General features: G+C 34.4%; 1 protein-coding gene across 2 annotated transcripts in view; it reads left to right on the top strand.

The window, feature by feature from the left end:
* CHD1 (chromodomain helicase DNA binding protein 1) overlaps positions 1-15,538 on the top strand; it is a 55,632-nt gene that overhangs the window by 37,747 nt on the left and 2,347 nt on the right. The window contains exons 22-35 of one of the 2 annotated variants that reach the window (XM_032095143.1): positions 19-114; positions 1,053-1,229; positions 1,401-1,561; positions 2,899-2,940; positions 3,630-3,760; positions 4,117-4,255; positions 4,965-5,115; positions 6,138-6,260; positions 6,621-6,758; positions 8,968-9,231; positions 9,644-9,784; positions 12,595-12,773; positions 14,585-14,681; positions 14,900-14,957. In XM_032095143.1, coding sequence (XP_031951034.1) covers positions 19-114; positions 1,053-1,229; positions 1,401-1,561; positions 2,899-2,940; positions 3,630-3,760; positions 4,117-4,255; positions 4,965-5,115; positions 6,138-6,260; positions 6,621-6,758; positions 8,968-9,231; positions 9,644-9,784; positions 12,595-12,773; positions 14,585-14,681; positions 14,900-14,957 — 1,897 coding nt within the window. The remainder of the gene's footprint in view (positions 1-18; positions 115-1,052; positions 1,230-1,400; positions 1,562-2,898; positions 2,941-3,629; positions 3,761-4,116; positions 4,256-4,964; positions 5,116-6,137; positions 6,261-6,620; positions 6,759-8,967; positions 9,232-9,643; positions 9,785-12,594; positions 12,774-14,584; positions 14,682-14,899; positions 14,958-15,538) is intronic. The other variant, XM_032095144.1, reaches the window with a different exon arrangement.

The following is a 15,538-nucleotide window of genomic DNA, read 5'->3' on the forward strand; positions in this document are numbered from 1 at the left end:
ACTTTTTTAAATCCTCAGGAAATGGATATAGATGAAATTTTGAAGAGGGCTGAAACGCGGGAAAATGAGCCAGGTCCATTAACTGTAGGAGATGAGTTACTTTCACAGTTCAAGGTATGGCTCTTTTCCCGCCTTCCTGCCATATTTATACTTTCCTTTGTAAACAGTACTATTTCTCTTCTATGTATTTATCTCTATCTCTTCATTCTTTGGAAATAGATGCCTCAGTAAGTCAACTCTGTACCACTTTCTAGTAAAATGTTCTTCACCTATACATGATACCCACCATCAGTATAAAAAATTAAAAATACTTTCTGTATTTTGATAATAAAATGAGATGTATTTATGAATCTGTTAATGATTAGAATTCTAATTTTGTGGTTTATGGACTGCCTTTGTATTAAGCAGCTGTAGTATCATTAAATGCAGTACATTATATTCTTTGTGTTTCTTAGTTGATCATTTCTGCAAGTTGCTTTTAGCCCTAAAGTCAACTTGGAATGCCAGGTGTTTTAAAGTGTTGTCAGTTAAACATATATGTACAAAAAAAAAAAAAAGCAGAGCATGATATATTTGTTTAGTTAAGGAAATTATTACACAGCTCTCCTGCTAATCACTTATTCACAACATATTTTGATATCTGCATGGTATTAATGTTTGGTTAGTTTTATATTATTATAGTTTCACATTAAATCAGGCATTCAAATGTTGTTAGCCCTATTTTGAAGGAAGTTAAATAACCATCATACATGTGTGAGGGACATGATTCTCCTTTTATCTCATCTTAACCCATGCTGAAGGAGTCTGTCTTTCCTAAATGAGTAAAAATACTTTCTTCAGAGACTGTTTCATGAAACATTTTGTATTTATAAATTTTATATATAGCTTATAATACAATAGCATATATATAAAAATAGATAAATATGTAATTACATTATATGCATAAAATATGGCATCTGTAACTTCGTTTTCCTAAAATAGTAGTTGATCAGTCTTTTTCAAATTGTGTCATGTATTGATTTGATGAAAATATGTACATTTTGGTATACAAGGTGGCCAACTTCTCCAACATGGATGAAGATGTTATTGAGTTGGAACCAGAAAGAAATTCAAGAAATTGGGAAGAAATCATTCCGGAGGTCCAGAGGCGAAGAATAGAAGAGGAGGAAAGACAAAAAGAGCTTGAAGAAATATACATGCTTCCAAGGATGAGAAACTGTGCAAAACAGGTGTCTCTTGGTTCTGACTGAATTGTAGATCTGTGTTGCTTTTGGTGTAGTTTGTTGCTGTTTGGGGTTTGGGGTTTTTTTACTTCCTTTTCTGAACACATTTTTTTGACAGGGCAGATAAAACTTGCTTGTATTTGTTACTGATACAGCTTGCTTACTCTGGAATTCCAGATCAGCTTCAATGGCAGCGAAGGGAGGCGCAGTAGAAGCAGAAGGTACTCTGGATCTGACAGTGACTCCATCTCAGAGAGAAAAAGGCCAAAAAAACGTGGAAGACCACGAACTATTCCTCGAGAAAATATTAAAGGATTTAGTGATGCAGAGATTAGGCGGTAAGATATGGGAGGACATGCATATTTAAAGGGCCAAGAAATTACCATTATTATTATTAATAATATTATTACTAGTCTTGAAAGTACAGCTGATAATCTGTTTTTCCTGAAGTTCTTTGAAATCTTTTTACTCTAAGCATTTAATGTTTTTACCTTGTGGTGCTGACATAGTGAACTGCCATAGCAAGAATTTGAACCATTTTAATGTGGTATAAAATTAGGTTTGAAAAATACTCATGATTGATTTAAGTTTTTTAATTCCTTCAGCCTGTGAAGGCAGTATTTTCACTGGGTGGTCACTGACAGTGATTTTACAAGGGGTGAACTTTTCTTTAAAAAGAAATGAGCAAATAATCTGCTTTCTACCAATTTATCTTAAAACCTGTGGTGCTGGTGTTAATCTATTTGGTGACAAATGAAAAAATTTGATTGGATTTTGTTTTCTTTTTACACTTCTTGGCACTGTAATTGAATTGTTATATCCTGCTTTTTTAAAACTAAGAAAATATAAAATCCTGTTTGAAACTTGTACTATTATTGGTCCCTTCTGTATATGCTAAATATTTACTGAAATACTGTTTTGGTAGGAGGAGGAGGAATTCCTTTTGGTTAACATTTTTGGATTTGTGAAATGCTACTTGCTTCTGAAATTCAAGTATGCATGTTTCTCTAAAATGCTGTAAAGTTCTCAGAGTATTTTTTTAGAAGAAAAACTTCAAAGATCTTTTTTGGCTTTCTGTCTCATCTAACAGCGGGACAAATTGGTACTTTTTTCAGGGCTGTTCTTGTGCTTGCACAAGTAACTTCGTTGTTAAAGAAGTCTTCTTTCTTCTTTTATTTATTTATATTTAATTTATTTTTATTTAATGTCCTTTCTTTTCCAAGTATCTCCAGTTTCTTTCCATCACTTAGAATTTCAACAGAGAGTATCTTTCGTGTCATTTTCTGAAACCTTCCAACTATCTGTTGGAGATTGCTCTTTTTAATAACTGTGTAACTACACATAACATAATGTCTGAAATCTTGATTTACTGTAAATCCATATTCAGTTTTCATTATTAGATACATATAGCTGCTGAATCCTCAGTCTTGTGAAATTAATAAAGTAATTTCTGAAATCAATTGTATCTTCTATTGTTTTATTTATATCAGTTCTTAAACCCATAAAACTGATTTTGTTTATCTGAACATATGAAGCTGCTCTACTCTCTACGTTTTTTTTCACCCATTGTCTATATAGCATTATACTAAGATTAATAATTGTATCAATACAAGTTTAAAACAAATGTTGTTTGTTAAGCATATATTTAAATAGCAAAATTATTTTCTGTTACTAGGTTTATCAAGAGTTACAAGAAATTTGGTGGCCCTCTTGAGAGGTAAAGTTGTTTGATTATTATTTGTGTGGCAACTTGGAATCTCTTTTTTATAAAAATTAGAATGTACCATGAAACTAGGCAGTCGGGGAAATACATCATCTTGAATATAGTGTGACTTCAGTGTAGTGTCTTCCATTTCTTTATGTATGGTGTGTGTGCAAACAGCCGCACAACAGACCTTGCCATTTGGAGGAATACTTCCTTTATATTTATCTGCTGACTTGTTTAATCTTCCTTGGTAATAATCATTCACTTGTCATGTTTGATAGGCCTGTTTCATGAAAGCCTATCAGTGTATCCACTCTGACTGTCAAAGTTACATTTGCATTTTACATATTGTCAATTCTCATTTTTAAGCTTCTTTCATTATTCCTATTTAAGAGAAACTTCCCATCCTTAAAAATATTTATAGTGCATGTGATGATATGATAGATATATATATGTATGATTTAATGATTCCTTTTCTTTTCTAAAGAAATATGTAATAACACTAGGGTTAGGCTTCTTTACAGTGCTTGTTGTATTGTCCTCATACCTAAATCATTTAGGGTTTTCTTTCTTGGATCACAATTGTACATCAAATAGAAAACACAGGTGACTGATAATTTATGTGATCATTTCTTTAGTTTTGAAGTCTGAAGGAATCATTCATAACCAACAAATAAAAATGAGTATTTTTTTTATTACAGGCTAGATGCTGTAGCTAGAGATGCTGAGCTAGTTGATAAATCAGAGACAGATCTCAGACGTTTGGGAGAGCTTGTACATAATGGATGCATTAAAGCCTTAAAGGACAATTCATCTGGACAAGAGAGAGCAGGTGCAGTATTCAGGGGGCTTGAGGGGACAGTGTCAAGAAGAATGAGGTACTCTTGCACTCTGATCATAACAGAAAACAGTTTCGTTGGGAAAATGTTGAGGTGTGTACTGGATGATTTAAAAACCCCAGGGTTATAATAAGGTGACTCTTCCCCCTTTCTGTGTGTGACTTACCACTGAAAAATGCAGTAGGTTTTTGATTTGCTATGAAATTTAGAAGTACTCCTGTTATGTAGCGGCTTTTTAATTCAAACATTTGGTTAAGAAAAGGTCATGTGGTATAATTGTTTCCTTTACATTTTTCTGATGCTATTGGTAAAGGTGAATATTTTAATAGCTTTTATCATTTATTTTAAGGAGGTAGACTTGGGAAGGTTAAAGGCCCAACATTCCGAATCTCAGGAGTGCAAGTAAATGCAAAGTTAGTCATCTCTCATGAGGAAGAGTTGGCACCACTGCACAAATCCATTCCTTCAGATCCAGAAGAAAGAAAAAGGTATTGATTTTTGCGTTTTTTTAAGGGAGTAGTAATGCAGAAAACTTCTCAAGTCTTACTAGCATTTGTTTTTGGCAACTTTGACTCAAACACTCTAAAAGCATTGTCTCTCTGTTTGCTTTAAGAACTGGCAGCAGTAACCTGCTCCACAGCTGTACTTCCTTTTTTCTTCCTTTGCCATAGAAGCCAGTAACAGCTTTAACCTGTCAATTGTATTCACTGGGAACTGTGTTCAGTTGCTAGTAATAATTAGGACTAGTATTCAGGCTTGCTAAGGTGCTAAATGTGTCATCTCTGCTTGAGAGGAGTGTCAAAGTGCAGCAGTAGTTGTTCCAACCTCTAAACTTGCCACCTTGTGTATTGCAATTCCTAAGCTATCCACTTAGTTAGAACACTTGGATGATGATTTTTGCTTTTATTCATGGCTGGCCGATTTTGTCACACAGCTCATGGCTACAGACAGATGTCTGTTCTTCATATTTTAGTCTTACTCAGCTTTAAAACACATTCCAGTGCTGATTTCAATAAATATTTTATAGAAATACTAAGAAAATATTATGATAAATATTTGGATTAATTTCTTAAATTTACCAGCATTTTAGCAGAAAAAATAAATCTAGTTACATTACTTTTAGTATGTTCCCTTCCCCCTCTCTTAAGTTTCAGATGTAAAAATCATTTTTTTGTCATTCTAATATATTTCTTCTAGATATGTCATCCCATGCCACACCAAGGCTGCTCATTTTGATATAGATTGGGGTAAGGAAGATGATTCCAATTTGTTAATAGGCATCTATGAATATGGTTATGGCAGCTGGGAAATGATAAAAATGGATCCTGATCTCAGTTTGACACATAAGGTATGTCATTTACAGTAGTTTATCAAGGACTATTTGCTTTGGTAATGATGCTGCTAAGTAGAGTTACTGAAAGAGCTTATTTTATGATAAATGAAATTGCAGAAACATTATATGTCAGTTGTACTTTATACTATCCTTCTTGTGGTATATTACTAGCTTTTAGGGTCTTGAGTATTTTGAAGTACACATTCTTGCAGTCAGTTGTGTCTCCATATTCCCATGTGGTTGGCACTGTGTCATTTGATTTTTTTTTCAGTCTTTTCCTTCTCTATTTCAGATGTTCTGCTGTTGTTAATTCTGTGTTCTTGATCTTTTGAGAAGGGCATTTATTCTAGAGATTTATTTTAGTTTCTCCATCCCTGCTTAATCCCCAGGTTCTTCAGCTGGAGCTATCTTCCACTCCCAACACTAAGAGTAGCTTTACTAGAATTAGTGCAATAGCTTCTTAACAGTAGTGAGCAGCAAATACTGAGGAAAAGCCTGGGGTGAAGTAAACTTTGTGACAGTGCCAACAACCTATAGCTTTGGGATTTGAGGAGCCAGGTTTATGTCCAGATTTGTTTAATAATGATTCCTACTCCTGCTTTTCATTAATTTGTCTGACTTTTGGAACCACACATTTGTATTCTTGGCATCTGCACTGTAGTGTAGTTCTGCACTTAGAAGGTGAATTAGTCAGAGCCAGAGTTCTGTGACTGATTGGTACAGGTGCCCAGAATTTCTTAGATGAAATATCAGAGTGGAGACAGAAATCTGAGGCTGGTTTCTTGAGTTGGTTTTAAACTCTGAGGCAATTTCAAAGACTCTGCATTGGTTGCTTGCATTGGTTTCAGTGGAGAGAAATGAAAACTTTTTAAAAATTCTCCTTTGCTTTAAACATTCTGACACATTTGCTAGGTATAGTTGGAATGGATTGTTTACTATCTCCTTTGGCATGGCTTTTGCTGTTCTGTGTGCTCCAGGCTAACATCTAAAGTTGATAACCTGTACTCACAGCTGTGATGCTGCCATTTTCTCCTCAGATTTTGCCTGACGATCCAGATAAGAAACCCCAGGCAAAGCAGTTACAGACCCGTGCAGACTACCTCATTAAACTACTGAATAAAGACCTTGCGAGGAAGGAAGCACAAAGGCTTGCTGGAGCAGTAAGTAAAATGTGGCATTCATTACTGAAGTAAAACATTATGCTTAGGGGCATGTCACCTGATGCTTTTCATTTTTTAGTTCTGCACTTTTTATTTGTGTAGTATTACTCTATTGCTAATCATAATACATAAGACAAACTCAGAATATTAATTGCAAGTTTAATGTTATATTACTCTCTTATTATTTGTGTGTATTCTCTGCTATTGCACTAAGCTCTGTCTCCAATCCTGAGTAAAGTGGTGGTCATTAGTGGCAATAAATAAAATAAAAGGAACCCTCTCTTTGATGTAAACCCAAACCTTTTATTTTGCAAAGATGCTTGTCAGTTTACATGATTAAAGAGATCAATTTGCATTCAGGGCAATTCAAAGAGAAGGAAAACAAGAACTAAGAAGAATAAGGTGCTAAAGGCTGCAAAATTAAAAGAGGAAATAAAAAGTGATTCTTCACCACAACCCTCAGAAAAATCTGATGAAGATGATGATGAGAATAACAAGGTATCTTCCACGCAATAAAAATGTCTATTCAGTTCTTCCTGTTAGTATCAATTTGTATTTTATCTTCTGCTTGGCTTAATAAAATTAAAACACCTGAATCCTGTTCCTGTGGCCACTACAATTGATGTTGCATCATGGCACATGGAAGACTGTATCTATTTCAATTTCATGATGAACTAATAACTGAGGAATTACGAATTTTCCAAATTGTTATAAAAAACGTTATGGTCTAACTACTAGTGATACTGCTCAGTTTCAGCATTCTTTAAAGACATTAGCACTGTATTTGCTAGATATGCAAATCACACTTGTAAAAATACTAGGGTTTGCTCATGTGTTACAGCTACTGATAATGATTCTTAAGGTAAAGGGTTTTTTATTGAGGCTGAGAAAAATATCATCAAGCTCAATTAGAATGAGCAGCATAAGAAAATATTTCAAAGTTTGCATACAACAGCTTGTATATACATTATGCATCCCATTTTTCAGAAAGACTATTTAACCAACTATTTAACCTTATTAGGTTTTGTTACTTCTGATTATTAATCTTAGTATTATGCTTCTGTTGTGTCTTGTTATTTTTTTTATTTATCATATAGCAAAATCACTAGACATTAATATTTGGATAAAATTTAGGGTCATGACACAGCTAATTTGAAAGCAGTTGAAATAAGTCACTGCAATTGTATGCATATCAATAAAATACTCTCTACTTGGTTTGAAGCAAACTGTTACAAACCATTGTAATTGTCAACTTGTTCTAAAAGAAAAAATACTTATGGAAATACATAGTTAAAATTAGCATTAGAAAAACTATGATAAATCTATTAAAAATAGTAATTTTTAACCACTCTTTAGGTGTCTGTATTTAAATTGTACTATGAAGAATAAAACGTAAAGCCAGCAACAAAAAAAAGTTCAGTGTAGATTGCCTTGTGTTTATAGCTACAGTCATTTGCCTGGAATGTAAGACTAAGACCTGTAAATGTTGCCACAGTTCCCAGTAAATTAACACGGACAACTGAACCCTAAAACTAAGCAAATTAATTGTTCAGACTACTTCAAAAATGAGTGTCTTCCATCTCCATTTAAATGAGAATACACTGCCAGTCAGTTGATTGACTTAACTATGTTTTGGGAAACTGCCTAGAATGTTGTCCTCTCTTTAACAGCAGGTACTCATCACTTCAGTCCTTTTGGACATGATTAACAATTGCATTTCGGAAAACTGGACTGTATGTTACAACCTTCCTAAACAGCTGGCTTTAGCTACTTAGATGCCACACCGTGTGCAGTATTTAAAATTTACCTATTTTACTCCTAGAATTATCAGGAAAGTTTTTATGTCATTGGATTTTTTGTTAGAAAGCTTCCATGATACCTAAACACCAAAACACAGCCTTGGTTGGGCCGATGACTTCATACCTCTTCTAAATAACTTGTTCAGTTCGAGACAGTCTTTCATCTGTTTTTTTGCAACAGATAAACAGTTTCTGTATGTGCCTTTTTGGTATATTCAAATAAATTCAAACACGATAATGATTCTTCCACCTGTATTATAATAATACTTCAGTTACAGTATTTTTGTATGTCTGAAAGGATATTAGTTTCCATCACAGATCTTCTCAGTGAATATTATAAAGAGCAGTGAAGTGATACTTTGTTCACCTTCAAACAGTTAAATGGGCACCTAACAGAGAGTCTGTAACTAAAGATTTTTTTAAAGCCTGGTAAAACTAGCAGTTCTGGAAAAGAGAAAGTTGGGATTCTGTTACCTTCTCCTGTGAGTGTTTAATATGGTATTGGGACAAAGCAAATTAGATCAGAGGTCTTCTAATATCCCCCATGACTTGACTGTCCTGACAGATCAGGTCAGTTTTGCAAGACTTACTTCCTTTTAGATTTCAGTTCTTCAGTCTAATAACCTTTAAAGGGACCAAATTCAAATTTAATTCTAAGTTAAATGAACACAATTTCTCACACCCACTGACTCTGCCAAATCAGTAGTTGCTTTGTCACATCAAGGAAGTAAGTGCATAGTTCTCGTATTTCTTAACCCGCTGCATTCAGTTCTATTTCATGAGTGATTTGATAAATCTATGTCCAGAAATAAAAAATGCACAGATAAAAAGTGTTTCAATCTGATAGTTGCGAAACTTGTATAGATAGGAACCCCATTTGATGTGACATATATGCTTGCATATTGCAGGATGAGATTGTTTCAGTGAAACATCCACATAAAAAATTTAAAGCAGAAAAAGAAAATGAAGAAAAGCCTGAGCCAGATTCTGGTATTAAGAAGGAAGCTGAAGAAAAAAGAGAGACAAAAGAAAAGGAAAATAAGAGGGATTTGAAAAGGGAGAAAAAAGAAAAAGAGGATAAGAAAGAATTAAAAGAAAAGGATATTAAAGAAAAGAGAGAAAACAAAGTAAAAGAATCCACACAGAAAGAAAAAGAAGTAAAGGAAGAGAAGGTAACTAGGTTTACTTATCTTACATAGCGCTAGAGAAGGCCACCAGGTTTATGTGAATGATTTTGAGATGAAAAAGTGTTTGGATCTTATCAGTTGTCATTTCATTAAAGTCTTTTATGTCACTTGAAGCTTTATTTTTACCTGAAACCACAAGGACAGGCATTTGGAATGGGGAAGTACATCTTCAATGATGTATCTCTTAATTGGACTGAACGTGTGCAAAAAATTCTTTTTTTCCTTTTCCATTTTCCTTTTCCATTCCACAGAGAAAATAAAATGTACTGTCATTGAATGTCAGCATAGATTTTATTCTTATGTATTGAAGAGAATGCAGTAGTTAGGGGGATTGTCATATGTTATAATTGCAGAACCAAAATAAAATGTATTAAGTATTTTTGTATCTTGTTCTTAGGTAAATGAAATCAAATCTGAAAATAAAGAGAAAGCTAAAAAAATTCCATTGCTGGATACTCCAGTTCATATTACTGCATCTAGTGAACCAGTTCCTATATCAGAAGAATCTGAAGAGCTAGATCAGAAAACTTTTAGTGTGGTAAGTCCCCTTTTGAAATCGGTGTTTCTACTTAATAGTCTAAATTAGGACAATTGCTGATACTCTTGATATTGTTACTTGGCACGGTAACACAGGTGATCTTTTGCTAAGTCTCAGATCAATGAATCTTACTGACAGTGTACTAAAGTAATTTTTTACTGTGTTCTAGCAGTTTTATTTTGCCTTTTTTCTGTATTTATTCAGGATAACAGAAAAACTTATCCAGTAGTTTGTAGGATTTACAGGTTGAGAATATACACTAAAGATTTATCCTCAAGAATCACTTGTATATCGTGCTTCTTAAAGAGCAGATGTGAATGAACTTAATTGGAATTGATGGAGTCTTCGGCTTCGCCATATCATTTATGCTTTTCTTCTTTGCAAGATAGCAAGAAAAACTAGGTTTCAGGACTTCCTTCTGAAGTATTGTATAACTAAAGTATTGCAGACTTTAGTTAGTAAACACAAGAAGGAACAATACTAAAGCACTTAGAAATACCTTGCTGAGGCAATGTCTCTGACACCAAAAGAATTCTGTTTAATCACTACTTCTTACTAAGAATAGAATTAACATTTGAGAAAAATGCATATGCACAATTTATATGAAGTTTTATAGGTTGGCTGAGGCCCCTGGAAAAGTATCAATGAGTTTCTTTGAACAGCTGTGCTTGTTGTCATTCAGATTTCAACAGTTGTGTTTTTGCCAGCCAGGTCTGTTGGGTCTGTTGTGGATGCTGGCTGTGACATGCCAGTAGGATTCCCATGAGTATGGCAGTTACTGGTCCATGAGTTTATTCTAAACAATCTAAGTAAATCACGTGTGATTTTCCGCATGGGCCTTGAGTGATTCAGGTGGATTTGTCTGTGTGGCTAATGACAGAAAATCACTTGATTTCCATGTACAGTTATATTTTTCTCATCACTTCTATATTTAAGAATTGCACTCTATAAGCTGTCTTTTTAAAAGCTACTTTAATCTGTGGCAGTGCAAAATGTAAACCAGATGCTTAATTACTTAGTGGAATGAGATGGCAGTGGAACAGCTTCCCCAGTTTTTCTGAGTTGTCCCTAGATGCTTAGCTGGTAATGGTGATACTCTGTTTCATTCCATTCCAGGTATTTGTTTGGTTTTTCTAGGTTTGGTACTGTATAGAGGGGAAGAATGGGGGAAGGAGGTGATTGTTGTTTTTCATTATGCCATGGTCAGGTGCAGTCTAATTATAGTTGCACTTTCAAATGGAAATGTTGTTCAGGCTTAACTGATTGTGCTCTTGGTGACAAGGAGGATATGCATGTCATGTTATCATGCCATTGGAGTTCAATGGTATTACCAAGCAAGTGTCTGCAGAGTTTAAACCATGCCAACTGGGTTCATCTGGATTTATCATTAAAACATTGGATTCAAAGTGGGAAAATTCAAGAATGTACGACCTTTATCTGTGGCTAGTCTAGACATTCTCTGTGGCCGTATCTCGAGTGCTGTGTTCAGTTCTGGGCCCCTCAATTGAAAAAGGGCATTTTGCTGCTGGAGCAAGTCCAGAGAAGGGAACGGAGCTGGGGAAGGGTCTGGAGCACAAGTCTTATGAGGAGTGGCTGAGGGAGCTGGGGTTGTTGAGCCTGGAGAAAAGGAGCATCAGGGGAGACTTTATCACTCTCTACAGCTTCCTGAAAGAAGGCTGTAGCCAGGTGGGAGTCAGGTCTTTTCCCAGGGAACCAGTGACAGGACAAGGAAAAATAGTCCCACGTTATGCCAGGGGAGGTTTATGTTGGATGTAAGAAAAGATTTCTTCAATGAAAGAGTGGTTAAGCAGTGAACAGCCTGCCTGGGGAGGTAGTGGAGTCACTATGCATGGAAGTGTTCAAAAGAACAACTGGATGTGGGACTTGGTGATACATTTTAATGGAGATGGTGGTGTTCAGTGAAAGGCTGGGTTTAATGATCTCGGAGGTGGTTTCCAGCCTTTATGGTGCTATACCCAAGCTAGCTTTATTCTTGGTAGCATAACTTCTGCTAGTATCTGCATAGGAATGAGGTTTAAAACATGCTCAGAGAAGCAATTTTGATCCTTTGTTGAATGCCAAGTGTAATGGTTGCAGAAAGTATTTGTTTGAAATGTCCTGAACACTCTCATATTTAATTTTGACATTGAGTTTGTATAGCTTTGTAGGTGCTAAAAGGGGTAAGACTTGTCCTACATGATTGTGCTCAAAGTTTTAATACTAAAATACAGTTGTAGTAAGTCTTTTTCCTCAGAAATCCTATATATTAAATTAGTGCTTTCTCAAATCCTAGTGTGGAGTCCCACCCTTAAGGGGAAGGGATCACCCAAGATTCTTGGATGTTTGTGATGGAAAGGAACAATAAAAATGAGAGGGTCTGCAAAAGCTTACAAAGTTTTATTAGTAAATTACACACCTGGAAAGAAAATCAGTATGTTAGTCCCTGACCTGCCATATAAGCCGACACCAGTGGGTTTTGAACAGAAAATAAGATAGCCTCACAGCCATCCAGCTGCTGGTGTTTGAGATATACACATTAGCACCTGTATCTTCTGTGCTGCTACACCTTGATATGTGTATTTTATAGAATCTAACGCTTTCATAGGGAAGTGAATTTCCAACTGGATTGATAATCTTCCAAAGGAAACATGTAAAACATTTTTAAGACCTGTGAGGAAGTCTTGTGTTTCATTTGACTTCTAACAATATTGTCTTCACCTGTGGGTATATATCACAGTAAAAGGTGGGTCATGCTTTAGAATAAATTTTTTTGTTTTGAATTGATGCATTCATTTTTTTCTATTTCACAGTGCAAAGAAAGAATGAGACCTGTCAAGGCAGCATTGAAACAGCTGGATCGACCAGAGAAGGGCCTTTCTGAAAGAGAGCAGCTGGAACATACTAGACAGTGTCTTATCAAAATTGGGGATCATATTACTGAATGTCTAAAGGAGTATACAAATCCTGAACAAATTAAACAGTGGAGAAAGTAAGTTATTTTCTTGGGTTTTACTTGGAAAAGGGAAATCTACAATTGGTTCCATTGAGAAGAATAGGTTTTAGTCTCCTATTTATTGTTTGCTCTTGTATCTTTCTGCTGTTTTAAATAGAAGTCTATTAAAAGGTGATTATGTATTGTTCTGACCTGTAATGGATTGACTTTAAGCATTGATGCAGAGTCCTGTATTTTGTCCAGAGGGTGGAGACATCTCTCTGCTTAACGCTGACAGCAAACGCTGGGGACTTGTCACTGCCACTCTGTTTAGTTAAAACCATTCTTACCTTTAAAGATCTGGTTTTCTCAACTTCAGGTCATTTTGGTTTTTTAATAATTCCTGCTGAAAATACGCAGTTCTAAAAACGTGTTGAATGTATGATTCCAAGTTGCAGAATTCTTTTTTTTTTTTTAAATGCGCTCTAAAATTGAATTAACTATTACGTATTAACTACGACTTGATAATTATTTATCATAACATACTCTAACGCAATTCAAAAGCGAGGGAAGAGTTTGCATCTATATCAGGTGACAATATAAAAAGAACTAAGAAAAAAAATACTGGTCTTGTATTTCATTGATAAGTTCTTAATGCAATTTGACTTCCTTTTGTTGGAATGTTCACTTAATGTTTTTATGCTTGAAGATACAGCCTATGATTATATATATCAAAGTCTTAAGTGTTGCATTTTCCTGAAGACTTCTGTTAGCGTAAAATGCTTCTGCTGATTTTACTTCCTTTACTTGAAATTAGTAAGGTGATCTGAGATACAAAAACAAAATCCACGTCTTACATTTTGGTAAAACTTGTAGTAGAGCTGTTATTCATAATAATGGTATGATATTATGTGTAGATAAAATACATATTTCAGCTGTATTTGATAAGAAGTAGTATAGTTTATATAAAGTTAGAATGGTCTCATTAGACACACCATTGACTGGTTGCCTACTTACAAAAACTTCTAGACAGAAATTATCATGTTTAAATTATCATGTTTGAATAATGAGCATACTGTTGCTTCCTGAAGTGCCACACTCAGAATATTTTTGAACACTGTTATTCTGTAGACTCTTCTAACCATTCCACCTGCAAATTTCACTAAAAAAAATCCGTATCTCTTAAAAAAACTTTACCTGTGATCATGGAAGGAAAAGTTTTCTTCAGAATTTTGGCATCTTGACAGCAAAAGACTTGATTTGTTCTACTTTGGTTCCTTCAAGCACAGATTAGGCTCAGATTTATTACTGTACGACTTTCATCCTCTTTCACATTCTTACTTGGTTTCAAAAACCTTGACCAGACTCTCAAATTCTGTGGAAAATTTCCTTTGTTGATGGTTTCATTTAATAAGATTTGTTCGTCAAGTGTCTTAATGCTGTAAGAGATTTCAAATTTGAAAGAATTTTTACTCCTTTACTTACTTAAATTTTTTATTTGTAGACTGGTAAATACTCAAAATTCAAACAAACTTTTAGAAGACATATATAAACTGATAGCTATATTTTTAATGAGCATTTCACCAAAAATTGACAGAATTCTTATCAGTACTACTGTCCATGCACTTCACACTGAAGTACTTACGATAAATATTAAAATGTGAAAAATTGTTAAAGGAATCAATCTTTCAAATGTTTTATTTACAACTACATAACATTTGTTGTGCAATTAGACAATACTGTGTAGATTATATAGCATTTCAGGATTACTGAAGTAGCATTCAGATAATTGCAGTTAAATCCATGTTCTGCTATGTAATACAGGGAGAAATTTAAATAATTATAACTTCTCTTTTCTTCTTCCTCAGAAATTTGTGGATTTTTGTCTCTAAGTTTACAGAATTTGATGCAAGAAAGCTGCACAAACTGTATAAACATGCAATCAAAAAACGTCAAGAGTCTCAGGTAATATTTTCAGACCATTTCAAAAGACACAAATACATTTTTTAATTATTGTAATGTTTATTAGATACAGAGGATTATAAAGAATACGGAAATACACTTCAAGTAGTCTTTGTGTTTGCAGTGTAGTAGTCTCTTTTGTTAGGGTATATTTCAATGTATTCGGATGAACTCTGGGATTTACCAATAAGTACATTTACCAATGTACTTGTCTTTTTTAGCAACACAACGACCAGAATATTAGCAGCAATGTGAATACACATGTAATTAGAAATCCAGGTAAGAAACTTTTAAATATATTCTTGTGTTAAATACTTTTAAGTATTCATGTTTATTTCATTTCACACGTCTCCTGGGTCTGTTTTCCACACTGCTAAGTCCTATAGAGATAGCCTAATTCGAAAAGCTTCACTGATTTGCTGGTGAAATCCAGCAGAGTGCAGAGTGAAGCTGGTACTACCAGGTTATTTGAGTGTCCTTTAAAATAATAAAGAAACATTTTTTGTGTTAAATTTTGGGGAGGGCAAGAGGTCAAAACCTGTAATTTTCTTGGAAATTCTGTGACTGTAGCTGTTGTGGTATCACTGTGGTGTAAGTTTATTAGTCAGTCACAGTCTGTCATTAGTTACAGGGGCTGTTTTTTATTGTTGACAATAACACTGATTTTTTTTTTCCCCCCATATGTTCCCACACCTGCCTTCTTGTATGTAGTGCTTTTTTAAATCTTGTGTTACTGAACTCCTCAAGTATATTGTCATGGATTTAAAATCAAGACTCACGTGTTTTAGGAATACTATTGAAATTCTTTTGCTAACAAGGTGCACCTTTAAAACTGTTACTCATGCTAAGAGCATCCTTTC

Source organism: Corvus moneduloides, chromosome Z, assembly GCF_009650955.1.
Source record: "Corvus moneduloides isolate bCorMon1 chromosome Z, bCorMon1.pri, whole genome shotgun sequence".
Lineage (NCBI taxonomy): Eukaryota > Metazoa > Chordata > Aves > Passeriformes > Corvidae > Corvus > Corvus moneduloides.